Here is a 21,176-nt window from a genome sequence, read left to right as displayed (position 1 = left end):
GGGGTCACTTGTGGGGGAGCTCCAATTTTTAGGCACACAGGGGCTCTCCAAACCTGACATGGTGTCCGCTAAAGAGTGCAGCCAATTTTTCATTCAAAAAGTCAAATGGCGCTCCTTCCCTTCCCAAGCCCTGCCGTGTGCCCAAACAGTGGTTTACCCCCACATATGAGGTATCAGCGTACTCAGGACAAATTGGACAACAACTTTCTTGGTTCAGTTTCTCCTTTTACCATTGGGAAAATACAAAAATTGTTGCTGAAAAATCATTTTTGTGATTAAAAAGTTAAATGTTCATTTTTTCCTTCCATGTTGCTTCTGCTGCTGTGAAGCACCTGAAGGGTTAATAAACTTCTGGAATGTGGTTTTGTGCACCTTGAGGAGTGCAGTTTTTAGAATGGTGTCACTTTTGGGTATTTTCAGCCATATAGACCCCTCAAACTGACTTCAAATGTGAGGTGGTCCCTAAAAAAAATGGTTTTGTAAATTTCGTTGTAAAAATGAGAAATCGCTGGTCAAATTTTAACCCTTATAACTTCCTAGCAAAAAAAAATTTTGTTTCCAAAATTGTGCTGATGTAAAGTAGACGTGTGGGAAATGTTATTTATTAACTATTTTGTGTCACATACCTCTCTGGTTTAACAGAATAAAAATTCAAAATGTGAAAATTGCGAAATTTTCTAAATTTTCGCCAAATTTCCGTTTTTATCACAAATAAACACAGAATTTATTGACCTAAATTTACCACTAACATGAAGCCCAATATGTCACGAAAAAACATTCTCAGAACCGCTAGGATCCATTGAAGCGTTCCTGAGTTATTACCTCATAAAGGGACACTGGTCAGAATTGCAAAAAACGGCAAGGTCTTTAAGGTCAAAATAGGCTGGGTCATGAAGGGGTTAATCCAGATAGTCATTCCACAGCAAACCATTAATAAATAACATTTCCCTCATGTCTGCTTTACATCAGCACCATTTGTGAAATGTTATTTTATTTTCTTAGCATTTTAGGAGGATTAAAAATGTAGCAGCAATTTTTCATTTTTTCAAGGAAATTTACAAAATTTATTTTTTTTTAGGGACTTATCCATGTTTGAAGTGACTTTAGGGGTTTCATATATTGGGAAACCCCCAAACGTGATACCATTTTAAAAACATCACCTCCTGACATATTGAAAACTGCAGTCAGGTAGTTTATTAACTCTTCAGGTGCTTGACAGGAATTAATGCAAAGTGGCATGATAGGAATGAAAATGTGCATTTTTCCCACCTAAATGCCTCTAACTTCTGAACAGATTACTACAGCAATCAGACTAAAGGCCCCTTCACATTAAGCGACGCTGCAGCGATACCGACAACGATCCGGATCGCTGCAGCGTCGCTGTTTGGTCGCTGGAGAGCTGTCACACAGACAGCTCTCCAGCGACCAACGATGCCGGTAACCAGGGTAAACATCGGGTAACTAAGCGCAGGGCCACGCTTAGTAACCCGATGTTTACCCTGGTTACCATCCTAAAAGTAAAAAAAAACAAACACTACATACTTACCTACAGCCGTCTGTCCTCCAGCGCTGTGCTCTGCTCTCCTCCTGTACTGTCTGTGAGCACAGCGGCCGGAAAGCAGAGCGGTGACGTCACCGCTCTGCTTTCCGGCTGACCGACGCTCACAGCCAGTACAGGAGGAGTGCAGAGCACAGCGCTGGAGGACAGACGGCTGTAGGTAAGTATGTAGGTAAGTATGTAGTGTTTGTTTTTTTTTTACTTTTAGGATGGTAACCAGGGTAAACATCGGGTTACTAAGCGCGGCCCTGCGCTTAGTTACCCGATGTTTACCCTGGTTACCAGTGAAGACATCGCTGGATCGGTGTCACACCGATCCAGCGATGTCAGCAGGAGTCCAGCGACGAAATAAAGTTCTGGACTTTATTCAGCGACCAACGATCTCCCAGCAGGGGCCTGATCGTTGGTCGCTGTCACACATAACGATTTCATTAACGATATCGTTGCTACGTCACAAAAAGCAACGATATCGTTAACAATATCGTTATGTGTGAAGGTACCTTAAGGCCACAATTTGGTCATGAATTGCCATGGCAAACATCAGGACCACAAAATCAAGATCTGAGGGCACCAATCTGGTTAAATAGGAAGCCCCCACACTCTGTTAAGCATTTATAATGATGTAGTCACTATTGACAGCAGCATCTAAGGGGTTAAACAGAGTTGGACGGTGCAAACACTGATCGTGGCTGATGCAGCAAGTTGTCAGTTATAGTGTACAGTCGACAGCTACTGGATTGTCACCTGTATGGGGAGGCTATTCTCTTATATCTCAGGTCAGTTAAAAGACGTATTGGCTGTCATTAAGGGGTTAAAATTCTTTGTCAAGGGCTCTTGAAAGTATAGAAACACTGGAGTGGCATGATCTGGCAGTCAAATGGGCAAAACATTTTTGAAACCTTGGTAAACCTTACAAATCTTAGCAAATCTTACATTTTTGAGCTTGCAGAGTTTTATTTTTCTCCTTAACCCCTTTCTGACCTCGGACGGGATAGTACATCCGAGGTCAGAACCCCCGCTTTGATGTGGGCTTCGGCAGAATCGCCCGATCTATCAATAAAAAAAAAAGAATTAAACTGATCGCTAACTGGTGTAGCGAGAAAAAAAATTGAAATTCCAGAACTACTTTTTTTGGTTGCCGCGACATTGCATTAAAATGCAATAACAGGCGATCAAAAGAACGTATCTGCACAAAAGTGGTATCAATAAAAACATAAGCTCAGCATGCAAAAAATAAGCCCTCAACCGACCCCAGATCACGAAAAATGAAGATGCCACGGGTATCGGAAAACGGCACAATTTTTTTTTTTTTTTTTTTTTTTAGCAAAGTTTGGAATTTTTAGTGAACCTAGTAAAAAAGCCAAGTGTGGGATTGCACTTTTTTTTGCAATTTCAACGCACTTGGAATTTTTTCCCCATTTTCTAGTACACGACATGGTAAAACCAATGATGTCGTTCAAAAATACAACTCGTTTTTGAAAAAAAATAAGCCCTCACATGGCCATATTGATGGAAAAATAAAAAAGTTATGGTCTGGGAAGGAGGGGAGCGAAAAACGAACATGGAAAAATGGAAAATCCCAAGATCATGAAGGGGTTAAAGTAGTCTGCAGTTTCTTGTAGAACAATACCCCCCATTTGTGGCCACAACAAAGGGGATTCTTTGGAAGCAGCAAGTGAATACATTAAATACAAATTACACAAAAACAATGGGGAGAATATAGGCATGAATGCTTCATTAGGAGGCATCACAGCTAATTATGTAGAGTGCAATTATGATAATTATTTTCACAGAACGTTATTGGTGTTTAAGCATTTGCTTATGCGTGGAACGTGTTCTGTTTCAGTGATTCATTTCTTGTGCAATGCTGAAAGAGCAAAAGTTAGAAGTTTTCTGACATTTAAAATTGATGGACTGTGGTTGGGATAGGCCATCAGTATGAAACTGGTGGGGTTCAACTCTCGGTACCTGCTCATAAGATGTTTAAAATTAAGTTCCCACACAGAGTTTTTGGTAATTTTTTAACGCTGCACAAAAAGACATTGAGCCCTACATTTCAAGCAGAGTGGATGGGCTTAAAGGTACCTTCACACTGAGCAACTTTAGAACGAGAACGACAACGATCCGTGACGTTGCAGCGTCCTGGATAGCGATCTCGTTGTGTTTGACACACCGCAGCGATCAGGATCCCGCTGTGACATCGCTGGTCGGAGCTAGAAGTCCAGAACTTTATTTGGTCGTCAGGTCGGCGTGATTCGTCATGTTTGACAGCAAAAGCAACGATGCCTGCAATGTTTTTTCATGGAGCTAACAACCAGCGAGAACGATAAGTACGTCACTGGATCGTTCCTGCATCGTTCTGCTGTTAGTGTTTGACGTCTCCTAGCGACCTAAACAGCGACGCTGCAGCGATCGGCTCGTTGTCTATATCGCTGCAGCATCGCTTAGTGTAACGGTACCTTTATAGAACTCTCATGGCCACTCTGTCCTAATCCGTGGTAAGTGTTTGAAATAAAAAATATGCCTGTCTCTCTTTCCTCCCCTCCCTCATAAATATGCATTACATGCTGCAAATCTGGAGTTGTAAAGCACAAATGCAAGTATTCACACAAGAGGTTTTATCAAAGACAAATACCTGGATGTATCAAAAACAAAGCAGCTTTGTAAAAAAAACACACTCAAAACACCAGTAACCTGAGGTACTTTATAGGTGCATAAATGCTGCAACATCAAAAAGTCACCAAATACTCATTGATGGAATGATGTCTTTAAGGGAATATGTCAGTAGGATCAACCCTCCTGAGCGTCTTTACGGGCACGCCGGTCATAGGAAGCAGAATAAAATGATACCTTAATATCTGTGATCTGACAATTTATTCCAGAGAGATCCACATTTTTCTTTTTCTTATATATGTAAATGAGCTGTTCCAGGCTATGGGCTGGACATAGATCTGTATGAGACTCTGTCTCCAGAGATAAAAAGGGGAACTTGCCAGTGTGAGACAAGTAACTAACACAGAATAGGAGAAATGAACTTTGCAGCTCTTTGAGCTCTGCTGTACTGCAACACTGACCGCCTGTAAGGCCGGGGTCATACTTGCGAGATCAATGCGAGAAACTCGCATCAAGGAGCTCCTGCAACCCTCAACCTATTGTCTCCATCCCCACGATGCTGTAGAATGTAAGCCCGCAAGGGCAGGGTCGTCACCCCTCTGTATCAGTCTGTAATTGTTAGTTTTCCATTTTTCAGTAAATTATATGGTAAAATGAAAGGTGTCATTCAAAACTACAACCTGTCGCACAAAATACAAACCCTCATACAGCTATGTGGACATAAAAATGTTATGTCTCTTGGAAGAAGGGGAGAAAAAAAACAAAATTCCTAGGTGGTTAAGGGGTTAATCTGATTAAGGGTGCTTTGTCACCAGAAACGCGTTGATCCTTTGTATTGCTGATGTTTTTATCCTCCACTGAATATATTTCCAAGTGAATAAAGAAAGAAGGTTTTTTCACTACCTCATTGAGCTGGATTTCTCATTTTTTCTTTGCTTCTATTTAATGCAATGCGGCTTTACGAGCTGCAGCATAAGGCTACTTTCACACTAGCGTCGGACTCGGCACGTCGCAGTGCGTCGGGCCGAGGTTCCGACGCTAGCAGTGAAACAGAGGCACAACGGAGGCAGCGGATGCATTTTTCCTGCGCATCCGCTGCCCCATTGTAAGGTGCGGGGAGGTGGGGGTGGAGTTCCGGCCGTGCATGCGTGGTCGGAAAAAGCGGTCCGTCGGCAGCAAAAAACGTTACAACGTTACGACGGTTGCAACGTGTGGCAATGCGTCGCAATGCGTCGCTAATGTTAATCTATGGGGCAAAAACGCATCCTGCAAACAACTTTGCAGGATGCGTTTTTTCCCCTAAACGACGCATTGCGACGTATTGAAAAAAACGCCAGTGTGAAAGTAGCCTTAATTAAGTGCAGTGGAGAAGCTAGTCTCCTCTGCGTAGTTTCACTCATAGCTATTCTCTAGATGCGATAAATCAATAATCATGGCTAACAACAGAAGACAATTTCAAGCATCAGGCCCCTATAAAAGCAACCAGTCTACTTTTATGATTAAATCAGCATGATTGGGATATCAGGTGCCTTGTTCTTCTTAACACTTTCTTCAGAGCTAATGAGAAGATCACTGAAATGATGTAAGTTGGTCATTTTGTGGCAGAGCTGAAAATGAGTGGAAATTGAGTCTTGTGTTAAGTTATTTTTCATGACAGAGAATGACTTTTGCAATATGTTGCCATGTGATCGCTCTTTATAACAATAAAAAGGTAATGCAAATTATTTATTTAACGTCCTTCGGCTCGATCTTGATCCATGGCGACTTGATGAATGAACACACTGTAGGACGATCGATCTTGAGCAAGCCTAGATTAGGTCCACCAGAGTCTTCTACACTGTTATGTTTATTGTATCAATCAATCGGGCTGCTCATCTTCCTCTTTGCCTTGTTCCTAAACTGAAGCAGCAAACTTTGTGAGGACCAATGTTTGTCAGGACTCAACACTTTTGGCCACGACTGTAGTAAGTAACTGCAACATGTATGCTACTCCTCTGGTCTCCAAAGAATTCCTATTTGGCTACAGGAAAGATTTATATCTTTGTACCGTGTTAGCCAGTTGATAGAAAGATATTTAGATTTGGGAGTCCTCAGTGGTTGATACCTTTTAATGGCTAACTATTGCATTATTTCTGTGCCCTGTTGTGTATAAATGTGTGACTCTTCATATTTTGTATTAGTCTATGCCTGATGAAGAGACCTGAGTAGTCTCGAAAGCTTGCAATTTGTTACCATACTTTGTTAACCATTAAATGGTATCAACCACTGAGGACTCTCAAATCTAAATATTTTTCTATTTGGCTACAGATATTTTGCTTAGATTCTATTTGTATCCTGGACCTGCTCTATGTATGTTTTTTGGGTATTTGTTTTTAGTCACCTACCAGTTTTATTCTAAAATGTCTTTTGTTCTTGCAGAATTGTATATTTATATACCTTTTGGTTTGAGAATTGCTGTCACTTGTCTTCAGCTTAATTTTCCTGCTTTGAAGGTGTATTTAATAGCACGGCTTTGCTTCATTGATTCATGTTCTGTGTTAGTGTACGTTTAGTGATAATATATGTAGATTTTTATTTTGTGTATTCCATCTTTTTTGAGCCTGCTGATTGTGAGCTTCCTTATATATGTTCATGCCGTTAGCTAACTGAGCGCTTGTGTTCTCTGAGGCTAACTGGCTGCATTCCAAGACGAGAACATTCAAATGATTGTCTTGTTGAGGTTTCCATGTCTCGGGAAGGGAGTCATCATTCTTTAGCAAAGGTGTATTGATACCCAGACAGAAGCGTTATTTCTTGAATTTTGCATATCTAAACAGAGGTCGTGTGATATTTTCACTAACGTGAACCCAGAATTTTTTTTTCATTATCTTTTCAATGTTTAGTATTGGTTGATTTACATATAATGCAGATGGGAAAATGTCTGGGTTCTTTCACTTACAAGAAATGGATTTTGTATCTATTGTAAGTCTGTTAGTACTAGAATGATAGCTTCTGTTACTACATCATCAAGGTTCGGATGGATCCTTTTGTCTTGTCAATTCTAGCAAGTCACATGATATTGACCTGTAATGGCTTGCCGTTATTTCTTTTTTGCTTTTACATGAATAAATGACTTTGCAGACTAAACTCTTATGGCCGTCCAAAAGCACTGGAGACCTGACAGGACAGATCCTAGAGTTTTCCTTTTTTTCCATTTCACAGGGTGTAGTTGTACAATGCAGAACCAATCCCAATCTATAGCGTTGTCTACACCATTAGTAGTCTGCACATACATTATGTGTTAGTGCACACTACATACAGTCGTGGCCAAAAGTATTGACACCCCTGCAATTCTGTCAGATAATACTCATTTTCTTCCTGAAAATGATTCCAAACACAAATTATTTGGTATTATCTTCATTTAATTTGTCTTAAATGAAAAAACACAAAAGAGAATGAAGCAAAAAGCAAAACATTGATCATTTCACACAAAACTCCAAAAATGGGCCAGACAAAAGTATTGGCACCTTCAGCCTAATACTTGGTTGCACAACCTTTAGCCAAAATAACTGCGACCAACCACTTCCGGTAACCATCAATGAGTTTCTTACAATGCTCTGCTGGAATTTCAGACCATTCTTCTTTGGCAAACTGCTCCAGGTCCCTGATATTTGAAGGGGGCCTTCTACAAACTGCCATTTTTAGATCTCTCCACAGGTGTTCTATGGGATTCAGGTCTGGACTCATTGCTGGCCACCTTAGAAGTCTCCAGTGCTTTCTCTCAAACCATTTTCTAGTGCTTTTTGAAGTGTGTTTTGGGTCATTGTCCTGCTGGAAGACCCATGACCTCTGAGGGAGACCCAGCTTTCTCACACTGGGCCCTACATTATGCTGCAAAATTTGTTGGTAGTCTTCAGACTTCATAATGCCATGCACACGGTCAAGCAGTCCAGTGCCAGAGGCAGCAAAGCAACCCCAAAACATCAGGAAACCTCCGCCATGGTTGACTGTAGGGACCGTGTTCTTTTCTTTGAATGCCTCTTTTTTTCTCATGTAAACTCTATGTTGATGCCTTTGCCCAAAAAGCTCTACTTTTGTCTCATCTGACCAGAGAACATTCTTCCAAAACGTTTTAGGCTTTATCAGGTAAGTTTTGGCAAACTCCAGCCTGGCTTTTTTATGTCTCGGGGTAAGAAGTGGGGTCTTCCTGGGACTCTTACCATACAGTCCCTTTTCATTCAGACGCCAACGGATAGTACAGGTTGATACTTTGTACCCTCAGACTGCAGGGCAGCTTGAAAGGGAACCTGTCACCCCGTTTTTTGAGATTGAGCTATAAATACTGTTAAATAGGGCCTGCGCTGTGTGTTCCTATAGTGTATGTAGTGTACCCCGATTCCCCATGTATGCTGAGAAATAACTTACCAAAGTCGCCGTTTTCGCCTGTCAATCAGGCTGGTCAGGTCGGGAGGGCGTGGTGACATCGCTGGTTCTTCCTCAGCTTTACGTTGGTGGCGTAGTGGCGTAGTGGTGAACAAGCAGCGCGCGATCTGCGCTGTCATCCCTTTCGTCGGTGGGGGCGGCCATCTTCCTGGGGCCGCGCGTGCGCAGATCGAGTGCTCTGCTGCACGGGGCTTCAGGAAAATGGCCGCGGGATGCCGTGCGTTCGCATTAGAGATCGCGGCGGCCATTTTCCCAAAGCCGAGATGCAAACTCGGCTTTGGGAAAATGGCCGCCGCGATCTCTAATGCGCACGCGCGGCATCCCGCGGCCATTTTCCTGAAGCCCCGTGCAGCAGAGCACTCGATCTGCGCACGCGCGGCCCCAGGAAGATGGCCGCCCCCACCGACGAAAGGGATGACAGCGCAGATCGCGCGCTGCTTGTTCACCACTACGCCACTACGCCACCAACGTAAAGCTGAGGAAGAACCAGCGATGTCACCACGCCCTCCCGACCTGACCAGCCTGATTGACAGGCGAAAACGGCGACTTTGGTAAGTTATTTCTCAGCATACATGGGGAATCGGGGTACACTACATACACTATAGGAACACACAGCGCAGGCCCTATTTAACAGTATTTATAGCTCAATCTCAAAAAACGGGGGTGACAGGTTCCCTTGAACTTGTTTGGATGTTAGTCGAGGTTCTTTATCCAACATCCGCACAATCTTGCGTTGAAATCTCTTGTCAATTTTCTTTTCCGTCCACATCTAGGGAGGTTAGCCACAGTGCCATGGGCTTTAAACTTCTTGATGACACTGCGCACGGTAGACACAGGAACATTCAGGTCTTTGGAGGTGGACTTGTAGCCTTGAGATTGTTCATGCTTCCTCACAATTTGGTTTCTCAAGTCCTCAGACAGTTCTTTGGTCTTCTTTCTTTTCTCCATGCTCAATGTGGTACACACACGGACACAAGACAGAGGTTGAGTCAACTTTAATCCATGTCAACTGGCTGCAAGTGGGATTTAGTTATTGCCAACACCTGTTAGGTGCCACAGGTAAGTTACAGGTGCTGTTAATTACACAAATTAGAGAAGCATCACATGATTTTTCGAACAGTGCCAATACTTTTGTCCACCCCCTTTTTTATGTTTGGTGTGGAATTATATCCAATTTGGCTTTAGGACAATTCTTTTTGTGTTTTTTCATTTAAAGGGCCACTGTCACCCCCCTCCAGCCGTTATAAACTAAAAGAGCCACCTTGTGCAGCAGTAATGCTGCATTCTAACAAGGTGGCTCTTTTAGTTTTAGGTTCAAGTATACCTGAAATAAAGCGTTTTTATACTTAGCCACAATTCCTGTCTCTAGCCAGGGAGGCGGGTCCTCACTCCCCAGCTCTAACCGCTCCTCTGCCGTCACTCCAATCTTCCTGCGCTTTCGGCGCCGCCCCCTCAGCGCTGTGTACGTTTCAAAACCGGCGCCTGCGCAGTGTACTGATGTGCTGCGCAGACGCAGTAAGCTCTTGCTCTCTGACGTCCCAGCCAGGCTTGCAGACTGCGCCTGTGCGGGCATTGCGGCCAGCCACCTTTGGAATCCCCGCCCCACACTGTGCATAATGCATAACACAGTCTGGGGCGGGGATTCCAAAGGTGGCTGGCCACAATGCCCGCGCAGGCGCAGTCTGCAATCCTGGCTGGGACGTCAGACGGCCAGAGCTTACTGCGTCTGCGCAGCACATCAGCAGTACACTGCGCAGGCGCCGGTTTTGAAACGTACACAGTGCTGAGGTGGCGGCGCCGAAAGCGCAGGAAGATTGGAGTGACGGCAGAGGAGCGGTTAGAGCTGGGGAGTGAGGACCCGCCTCCCTGGCTAGAGGCAGGAATTGTGGCTAAGTATAAAAAGCTTTATTTGGGGTATACTTGAACCTAAAACTAAAAGAGCCACCTTGTTAGAATGCAGCATTACTGCTGCACAAGGTGGCTCTTTTTAGTTTATAACGGCTGGAGGGGGGTGACAGTGGCCCTTTAAGATAAGTTAAATGAAGATAATAATACCAAATAATTTGTGTTTGCAATCATTTTGAGGAAGAAAATGAGTATTATCTGACAGAATTGCAGGGGTGTCAATACTTTTGGCCATGACTGTAGTTTTCAGCAGAGGGAATAGTATACTATGGCACTTGTATGGGTCAGTACTAGTGATGAGCGAATATACTTGTTACTCGAGATTTCCCGAGCATGCTCAGGGGTCCTCCGAGTATTTTTTAGTGGTCGGAGATTTAGTTTTTCTTGCCGCAGCTGAATGATTTACATCTGTTAGCCAGCATAAATACATGTAGGGATTCCCTAGCAACCAGGCAACCCCCACATGTACTTATGCTGGCTAACAGATGTAAATCATTCAGCTGCGGCAAGAAAAACTAAATCTCCGAGCACTAAAAAATATTCGGAGGCCCCCCGAGCATGCTCGGTAAATCTCAAGTAACGAGTACCGTATATTCGCTCATCACTAGTCAGTACTGAATTCTGAGAGGTTGGTCAGCAATGCAAAACCATGTTACAAAAGTGAGAGTGAATTGTTAAGCAATGCATACAATGTTTCCACGTGGCAATCAGCTCATCTTGCAACTAATGTCTTCCTTTTTCATGTACACAGTCTTATGGACTTGAAGCTCTGTAGGTGTAGTTAACTGCTTAACGACATTGTCAGGTCACAACATATTCATCTATAGGATGAGTCGTGAATATCAAATTGGTAGGTGTGCGGCACCTGACATCACCACTAGTAAGCGGTTATAAGCTTGATTCATGGGCCGTAGTGCCTGGCAGCAACTGCTACACATATTAACTGGAGATGCGCATTGCAGCTTCATTCAATGTAAGTACATCCTGATGTGGCCAAAGCTTATAAGAGTGATCAGTGGTGATACCGATTGGTGGACCCACACTGATCTGATATTGACGAATTCTACTGACTGGCCATTAATATCTTGTGACTGGACAGCCACATTAGACAACACACTCCACAGTTAACTATTTTTTTTTATTCATTGAAACTTTCATTGACTTTTTAAAATCGAAATTACAGTTTTAAGGATATAACAATTTTTTTCTGCTTCCACCTGTTGGAAGCAGCGATCCTACAAGTCACTATCGACCCTTTAACGAGCCTTGCAATATGAATTAGGATCTGATTTGGCTTTTCTTCTAAGTCATATTGCAAGGCTCGTTAAAGGGTCAACTTGTAGGATCACTGCTTCCAACAAGTGGTACTATAGAGTACAAGTCCTCTTCCTCTCTGAAGAGGTACCGTAATTTGTATATTTTCTCAGAGGAGCAGATAAGCCTCCTTACATTGGCATGCCAGGGTCAGTAAGCCACTTTCTGCTATCTGCAGCCAGTGAAACTAAACAACCTGTATATGGTTCAAACTTGTAATTAAATCTTATCTTTAGCCCAATATACATGCATTTATGTAAAAAAAACCAAAACAAACAAAGGTGTACATATTGGGGAATTAATTTCTCGGCCCTTTGTAAATAATCTTAGGTTCCGAGCATCTGATTTAATTTAATACACCGGTTCTTCTCATAGTAGATAATGAAATGCGTACCTCTATGGCCTCAGTGCCTGCTTTCTTATTCAGAGCAATTTTATTGAAATGAACCAGAGCGATACCAGCAATTGCCCAAACTCATTGCTATGGTGGATTTGCTTGCCACAGATTGTGTTGGATAAATGCCTGCAGCTGTACCATTCATCTGTTCAGACCTTGCAGAAATCCATGTGCTTGCCACCAAAACAGCGGCACTTAGAATAGATTCATTTCTGCAACAAGATTCTTTGTGTGAATCCATCCTTTGGCCAATTTCCCATGTAGCGTAAATACTTTTTTTTCCAATGTGTTTTAATCAACGTTTAATCAATGTGTTTAATGGGGCAGCATGGTGGCACAGTGGTTAGTACTGCAGCCTTGCAGCGCTGGAGTCCTGGGTTCTAATCCCACCCAGGACAACATCTGCAAAGAGTTTGTATGTTCTCTCCGTGTTTGCGTGGGTTTCCTCTGGGTTCTCCTGTTTCCTCCCACATTCCAAAGACCTACTGATAGGGAATTTAGATTATGAGCCCCATCGGGGACAGCGATGATAATGTGTGCAAGCTGTAAAGCGCTGCGGAATATGTTAAAAAAAATAAAGATTATTATAGATTATTATTAATCAAGGTCTATGTAATTTTATGAAAACTCATGCCCACTGGGCACTTGAAGACGCTTTGACCTGTGCGTTTTTTATGTGTTTTTTTCCCCCAATAAGTTGCTATGGGAAGCCTGAAACAAAGTGTCTAAAAATGCAATGGTGTTTCCGCGCTGCTTAATTCTGCCTGAAAATGCATCACAAAAATGCTGCAAAAATGCAATAATCAGAGCAGAATGCTATTGCGCATTTTGGTACAGCTGCAGAAAAAAAAATGCTTTTGTGTAACTGCCCTTGGGAACAGGGCCATATAGTAGTTGGTCATCCTGCTCTCTATAACAGAATAACTGCAGTACTACTATAATTACATTTAAGAAATACAGTATATGCTAGTGCGTACAATAATTGTAAAGTGTTTCACGTTGCATTTAGATATGTAGACAGCGGCTGTTAAACGACTGTTGATGAGCTACATGCAAGCTAATTAGTGGTCATTTAAAGCACCACTCTCACTTTTTATTTTACCACTGGAGTGGTGTCCCTAATCTAAGTCCCCTGCCCTAGTATTGTACTTACCAGCTGCTCCGGTCATCTTCTGCAGGTTGTGACTTGTCAGATCGCTCCAATGTTTGCTAGAGCAATCCAGAAATCACAGCTGAATGTAAGTCTATGAGAGCCAGAACAAGGCTAGAACGAGGATCCCGTAGACTTACATTGAGAGCTTGTGATGGTTAGCTCTTCCGGTCAGTTAGGCTACGTTCACATTTGCGTTGTGCGCCGCTGCGTCGGCGACGCAACGCACAACGCAAACAAAAACGCAACAAAACGCATGCAAAAACGCTGCGTTTTGCGACGCATGCGTCGTTTTTTGCCGAAATTTGGACGCAAGAAAAATGCAACTTGTTGCGTTTTCTTGGCCCGACGCTTACGTAAAAAAAAACGCATGCGTCGCACAACGCAGCACAAAAAGACGCATGCGTCCCCCATGTTAAATATAGGGGCGCATGACGCATGCGTTGCCGCTGCATCACCCGACGCAAACCCGACGCAAACATGCATAACGCTAATGTGAACGTAGCCTTAGACGTTCCGGTCACAAGATGGTGGCACTGGGAACAGCAGAAGACTGCAGCTGGTAAGTATATTATTAGGGGCAAGTAACTTGGAGCGCTGGAGATGTGCTTTAATGGTCTGTGTAGACCAGTGTTTCTCAACTCCAGTCCTCAAGGCCCCACAACAGGTCATGTTTTCAGGATTTCCTTAGTATTGCACAGGTGATAATTTCATCACCTGGACAGGCAAGCATTCAATCACCTGTGCAATGCTAAGGAAATCCGGAAAACATGACCTGTTGTGGGGTCTTGAGGACTGGAGTTGAGAAACACTGGTGTAGACAGACTGACCACAATTGTTTTCCGTATTGAAGTGTAAAGCCTTCTGTTAATTGTACTTTTTGTAGTCTAGTGTCATAAATGTATATGGACCGTCGACAACTGTGCCACACATGTAAACCCTGCTTGAGCGAAGCAGTTTATTCGGACTTGCACAGACCAATTTTCTTAGGTGTTCTACCCATCTGGTGATTCTAGCTTGTTTGCTCTTGTGATATAAGTGGTTAGTGTATAGATACCTGCATTTGAAAACTGTGATTATTTACAAGGTTGTCTTTCTGCATTGCCATCTGTGTAATCACATCTGGAGTACACATGTGCACCCTGGTCTTATACTGCTCACTCCCCTTCTTTGTCTCCAGATTCAAAGCCTTAATTAAGTGTATTTGGCTTTCTGTTAATAACAGACGTTCCCTTTATCCGGTTGAATTTTTATTTTTTTATACATTTTCCTACAGTTGATTGTAGAGATTTGTAGTAACCATCTGAAAAGGTATTGTTTGGTTCAGTGATTTAGCCAAAGGAGCACATATGTTGAGTGCAAAAAATAAAAAAGATATGACTGTTTTTACTTCTGCTGCTTTTTTATGAGAACAGGGCCTCCTATAGGCCAAGTGGTGTAAAGTTTAGTGCAAATTTACACCAGCCCACACCAACCGTGTATTTTACTTTCTGCCCCACAGATCGGTAAAAGTCAACAAATTTATTAAAAACTCCATGCCTTTTAATAAATGTGTTGCATGTTGCTCCAGCCAGCTCTTGTTTAAAGGGAACCTGCAGCAGGATTGTGCACAGTAACCTACAGACAGTGTCAGGTCGGCACCATTATACTGATTAAAATGATACCTTGGTTGATGAAATCCATCTTGTGGTTGTTGTTTAATCTTTATTTTCAGTTTTGAGTTAGGGTACCGTCACACTATACGATTTACCTACGATCACGACCAGCGATATGACCTGGCCGTGATCGTAGGTAAATCGTAGTGTGGTCGCTGGGGAGCTGTCACACAGACCGCTCTCCAGCGACCAAGATGCCGAGGTCCCTGGGTAACCAGGGTAAACATCGGGTTACTAAGCGCAGAACCGCGCTTAGTAACCCGATGTTTACCCTGGTTACAAGCGTTAAACTAAAAAAAAACAAACAGCACATACTTACATTCTGGTGTCCGTCAGGTCCCTTGCAGTCTGCTTCCCGCACTCAGTGACTGCCGGCCGTAAAGTGAAAATGAAAGCACAGCCGCTGTGCTCTGCTTTCACTTTACGGCCGGCAGTCACTGTGCTGGAAGCAGACGGCAAGGGACCTGACGGACACCAGAATGTAAGTATGTGCTGTTTGTTTTTTTTTAGTTTAACGCTTGTAACCAGGGTAAACATCGGGTAACTAAGCGCGGTCCTGCGCTTAGTTACCCGATGTTTACCCTGGTTACAAGCGAACGCATCGCTGGATCGCATCGCTAGATCGCTAGATCGGTGTCACACACACCGATCTAGCGATGACAGCGGGAGATCCAGCGATGAAAGAAAGTTCTAAACGATCTGCTACGACGTACGATTCTCAGCAGGATCCCTGATCGCTGCTGCGTGTCAGACACAGCGATATCGTAACGATATCGCTGGAACGTCACGAATCGTACCGTCGTAGCGATCGAAATGTTATAGTGTGACGGTACCCTTAATGATCTGCTTGTGCCCCGGGGCGGCCTGTGGGGGTCTTCATGTGGTGCTCTGCTTACATATTCATAATGCAGACTGCTGACAGGTCACTGATCCCTCACTGACCTGCCCCCTAGTTTACATAATGAATATTATATATTTTGAAAAATAAAAAATCAACAGCAGGCAGGCATTCTATAAATAAATTAATCGAAAAAAAGTTTCTGAATATGGTGCTGGCTGGACTTGCGCAGTAGCAGCTATCGGCGATCTGATAGCTGGTACTGCACAGGTGCTGATCGTGCCTTTTTGCTTGAGGGAAAAAAAACACCAAGATGACGGTCCCTGTGCAGTAGCAGCTATCAGAACTTCGATAGCTGCTACTGCGCAGAAACCGGCATCGCCATCTTGGAGGAGGAATTTTTTTCTCACCAGGAAGATGGCGCCTGCGCAGTAGCAGCTATCGGCTATCACCGTTAGATACTACTACGCAGGCAGCGCCATCTTGGAGAGGGAATTTTTCTTCTCTAGCAAGATGGCGCCTACTGCGGGCGTGGCTGGCGCCATTTTCAAACCCTTTTTTTTTCTGATGAATTTATAGCATGATATAAAAGAATGAACTGCACATTAAACATGCGATCATGCTGCAGCATGTAAAATAGGGGGCAGGTCACTGAGGGACCAATGACCTGTCAGAAGGCATTTTTTTGGGGTGGAAAATAGCAGAAAAAAGATTTTTATAAGATGGGGTCTGTCTTATTGTCCGAATTTTAAGGTATCTGACCTGAGAGCCAGCGGTGGTAAAGCGGGGTCACAGAAGGTAGGGTCCCTTCCTCAGGAAGCCAGCGGTGGCAGAAGTAGAGTACTGCTGCAGTCCCAGGGTGAAATGCTGCGGGTCTGGTGTCGGCAGTGAGGCAGAGTTGGAGCAGGGTCCCATCCTCAGGATGCCAGCGGTGGCAGACGTGAGGCAATGCTGCAGTCCTGGGGTGCGATTCTGCAGATCATGGAGCCGGGTCCCTTCTTCAGGATGGCGGTGGCAGAAATGTGGCGACGCCCCGACCTGGTGTCCATGGTGAGCAGAGCCGAGTGCATCACCGGTTTCCCTGCGGCCATCTTCCTGAAGCCGTGGACTTCAAGAAAATGGCCGCCGGAGGCTGCGCGTGCGCAGATTAAAATATCGGTGGCCATTTTCCAGAGGCAGCGGCCATTTTCCTGAAGCCTCCGGCGGCCTACAGCTTCAGGAAGATGACCGCAGGGAAACCGGTGATGCACTCTGCTCACCATGGACAACGGGCCGTGGCGCCACCACATTTCTGCCACCGGCATCCTAAAGAAGGGACCCTGCTCAGGTGCACTCCACACCGCCCACTGCTGCAACATTGCCACACCTCTGCCACAGTCCCCGGTAAGCCTGCGTTTGCACTATATGATGCTCCTCCCGTTTTCTTCCCAATTTTTTTGGGGAAAAGTGTGTCTTATAGTTAGAAAAAATTCGGTACATATGAATACCTAATCAGAGCACCACATGAAGACCCCCACAGGCCGCCCCTGAGCACGAGCAGATCATTAACTCAAAACTGAAAATAAAGATATAACAACAACCAGGAGATGAATTTCGTCAACCAAGGTATCATTTTGCTCAGTATAATGGCGCCGACCTGACACTGTAGGTTACTGTGAATAAATCCTGCTGACAGGTTCCCTTTAAGGTCGTCATATGAAGTAAATTTCCCGCCTGGATATTTTTCTATGATTGGTCATTGAATGACTATCTAATAAAGGAATGTCCTGCAATTAGCTGTAGATGTCCTGGCTCCTTCACTGTTTGGCTGTGTTTGTAGCTGTTTTGGGCGATAATTGTTACCTTTTAAGCATCTTATTAGTAGACTTTACAACCAGGCGTTTTTATAATTCTGCTTTAGTTTAGATTTTGACAATAACTGGTTCAGTACCAGTGGCGTAACGTGAAACTCATGGGCCCGATGCAAAAGCTCCAACGGGGCTCCCAAATATTTTAAATCTTTGATGGCAATAGTCTTTCTATAGGCCAAAGGTACTGTTAGGGCCCCCTAGGCTCCAGGGCCCAGGTGTGATTGCAATCCCTGCACCTGTTGTAGTTACACCCCCGTTCAGAACTAATATACCGATCTTTCTCTTGACAGTGGCACACGATAAGAGGTGGAGGATTTCTAAAGGATGGGGGAGATAGAGCAGCAGCCGACCGCAGCCTCTCGATTAGGTGCTCCAGAGAGTGCCGGGATCAGCACTTTAGAACATGGAACCAAACCACCTCTGTCACCACAAGGAAAGTCTTATCCATTCAAAGTCCAAATGTTGGATGACACACAGGAAACCATTGAAGCTCCGGTAAGTGTTTTAATTGCTTTCTAAAGTCTAACGTCGTATTGTTTGCGATCTGGATCAAGAGACTGGACTTTGGTAACAAGTAGTGTTGTGATTATTGCTCAAGTTACTATCAAACCTGTACGTATACGTTGCCCTAGTCTGTCATGTGCATATCATCTAAGATGGTAATTCTAATAACATCTGAACAGATTGCATCTATGGTTTTTAGTATAAATGTACTGTAATGCTATTGTGCTGCATGACTCCTGCTGCCCCAACTGTTCTTTCCATGCTATAAACATTTAGACAGTTGATTATAGTGAGTACTGCCTATTTGTGGTCCAGGGATGCCGGTTAGGGGGTATAGAGGCTTATTCAATATGGATTGCGTTCATTGGATTCTATGAATTTCTCATATCTAATCATCAGGGTTGTGCAAGGGAGCAGCGGTTTCTGAACTGCTTAAAGCAGCACGCCAGCTGTTTTTTTTTTTTATTTCACCGCTTTTGTACTGCTGCTATAATAGGTCACCTGCCTGTAATATTGTACTTGCCAGTCACTGTCATCTTCTGTTTTGGTGCCACTCCAGTTGTCTGCTGTAGTTTGTGACCTGCTCCAGTGTTTGCTGGGCAAGCCAGTCGCTTCTCAATGTAAAGTAGAAAAACTTGGCACTCCAAAATGAAAATAAACTTGAACATTTTTTATGGGCAATCCAAAATTGTATAGACGTTTCGGTCTATCTCAGACCTTCATCAGTGTACAAATTTCAGAATATCCCTTTATTTTGCACCATCCATCTTATTGCTTCTCAATGAAATTCTATGAGGCCAGAACGAGTCTGCTATAGATTTGCATTGGGAGCTTGTGACCGTTACCCCTGACTTCCAGTCAGTCAGGAGCTGCAGTCACAAGATGTAGGCAAAGGACCAGAGCGGTTCCGGGAAGAGCAGAAGACGGCATCTGGTAAGTATCTTACTAAGTGCAGGGAGCATTCATTAGTGATACCACTCCAGCGGTGAAATGAAAAAAAATGTTGGGTTGGTGCTTTAAACACTTTTTATTTTAAAAAAGGCGCCATATGGGTATTAAAAAGAAAAAACAAACAATACGATTCTACCAGAGCCACAAGCCAACCCTACCTGTGTCTCCAGCTGGTCTACTCACTTCCTTCTTGTGTAAAGTATAGGACCTCATGTAACCGGCTTCAGGCCTCAAATTCCATCAACTCAGAAGTAATCTCTCTCTCTCCTCAGAATGTGATCAGTGGTCACTGATTGGCTGCAGTGGTCACATTATGGAAGAAGTGAGGAGACATTTGGTTTGCACAGGCAGCAATGCAGTAGAGTGGTGAGGATTTATTAGTTGAGTATCCATTCCTATATGTTGCGATGCCTTGTTTCATAGTCTTAACCTTTAGGGTATGTTCACACGTTCAGGATTTCCATCCTTTTTTTTTCAGGACAGTTTTTTTTAAAAAACTGCAGCTCTTGGCAGAAAACGCAGGTCCTTTTTTTGGTCCTTTTTTTGTCCTTTTTTGATGCGTTTTTTGATGCGTTTTTTTTATCCTTTTTTTATGCAGTTTTCTATGCAGAGACTGTGTGTTTCCTAGGAAGCTTTTTAGGGCTAAAATGGCTGAAAATACCCTAACCCTACCCCTAACCCTAACCCTACCCCTAACCCTAACCCTACCCCTAACCCTACCCCTAACCCTACCCCTATCCCTAACCCTACCCCAAACCCTACCCCTACCCCTATTCTAACCTTAGTAAAAAAAAAAAAAATTCTTAATTTTTTTATTGTCCCTACCAATGGGGGTGACAAAGTGGGGGGGGTGTCATTTACTATTTTTTTATTTTGATCACTGAGATAGGTTATATCTCAGTGATCAAAATGCACTTTGGAGCGAATCTGCCGGCCGGCAGATTCGGCGGGCGCACTGCGCATGCGCCCGCCATTTTGCAAGATGGCGGCGCCCAGGGAGAAGACGGCCGGACGGACACCGGGACGCCGGGTAAGTATAAGGGGGGGAGATTAGGGCACGGGGGGGGCATCGGAGCACTGGGGGGGGGGCCATCGGAGCACGGGGGGGGGGCATCAGAGCACGGGGGGGCGGGATCGGAGCACGGGGGGGCAGCCACACTCCGCCCACGCACTTCTGCCCGCTCCCCCGCACTTCCTGCTGCAGCGGTTCTGCACATCAAATCGCAGTAAAACCCGCAGATATATTTTTGATCTGCGTGTTTTACTGCGATTTTGACCTCACAATGGAGGTCTATGGGTGCAGAACCGCTGCGGTTCAGGAAGAAGAATTGACATGCTCCTTCTTTTTTCCGGGAGCTATTCAGCGCGGCTTTTTTTTTACAATTTCCGGACCATGTGCACAGTGTGTCCTGTTTTCCATAGGGTACAGTGTACTGTACCCTGCATGGAAAACAGCTGCGGAACCGCAGCGGCAAAACCGCCGCGGTTCCGCGGTAAAAAACGCACTGTGTGAACATGGCCTTATTGTGTAGCGAGATGTTGCGTGCAAGCCTCTCCTAACATGGTGTATTTCTAATGCCGATAGAGATCCAATCTTCCACCCTTCTGTGTCCTTGAAGTGAAAGGAGTAGCCGCTTTACGTACCAAAGAAATAAAAGGAAAAACAAAATGCTAAGGCAGCTGTCATATATGGTGCGCATGTATAATGAGTATAGGGTAGCCTGGGCACTAGTGAATGGTAGCTGTGCACTGCCACTCATTCCTCCAGTCCAGTGTATGCCAGAAGGGCACTGTGGCCATATGTTGGGTGCATGAGGGGGTCACATGGATATGATGTATGCACCAAATGGAAGTAAACAAGATGTGAGAAAAGTCTGGTATGAACCTAGCCTGAGCCCATGATTGCTGTAAGTTTTATTGTAACCACCTCTATTTGTGATGTGTTTGCCTCTGGGGAAAAAAATGGTTGCTCTGAAGCACAGACAAAATTACTATTGATTTTCCTCTGAGAAGTCAATT

General features: G+C 44.0%; 1 protein-coding gene across 5 annotated transcripts in view; it reads left to right on the top strand.

The window, feature by feature from the left end:
* The window catches only part of FARP1 (FERM, ARH/RhoGEF and pleckstrin domain protein 1), a 323,139-nt gene that overhangs the window by 42,287 nt on the left and 259,676 nt on the right, over window positions 1–21,176 (top strand). For all 5 annotated transcript variants that reach the window (XM_069758006.1, XM_069758005.1, XM_069758004.1 and 2 more), the window contains exon 2: window positions 17,993–18,197. In XM_069758006.1, coding sequence (XP_069614107.1) covers window positions 18,027–18,197 — 171 coding nt within the window. In that variant the 5' untranslated portion in view covers window positions 17,993–18,026. The remainder of the gene's footprint in view (window positions 1–17,992; window positions 18,198–21,176) is intronic.

This window comes from Ranitomeya imitator, chromosome 3, assembly GCF_032444005.1.
Source record: "Ranitomeya imitator isolate aRanImi1 chromosome 3, aRanImi1.pri, whole genome shotgun sequence".
NCBI classification, from domain to species: domain Eukaryota; kingdom Metazoa; phylum Chordata; class Amphibia; order Anura; family Dendrobatidae; genus Ranitomeya; species Ranitomeya imitator.
This window is presented reverse-complemented; position numbering and strand designations above follow the sequence as displayed.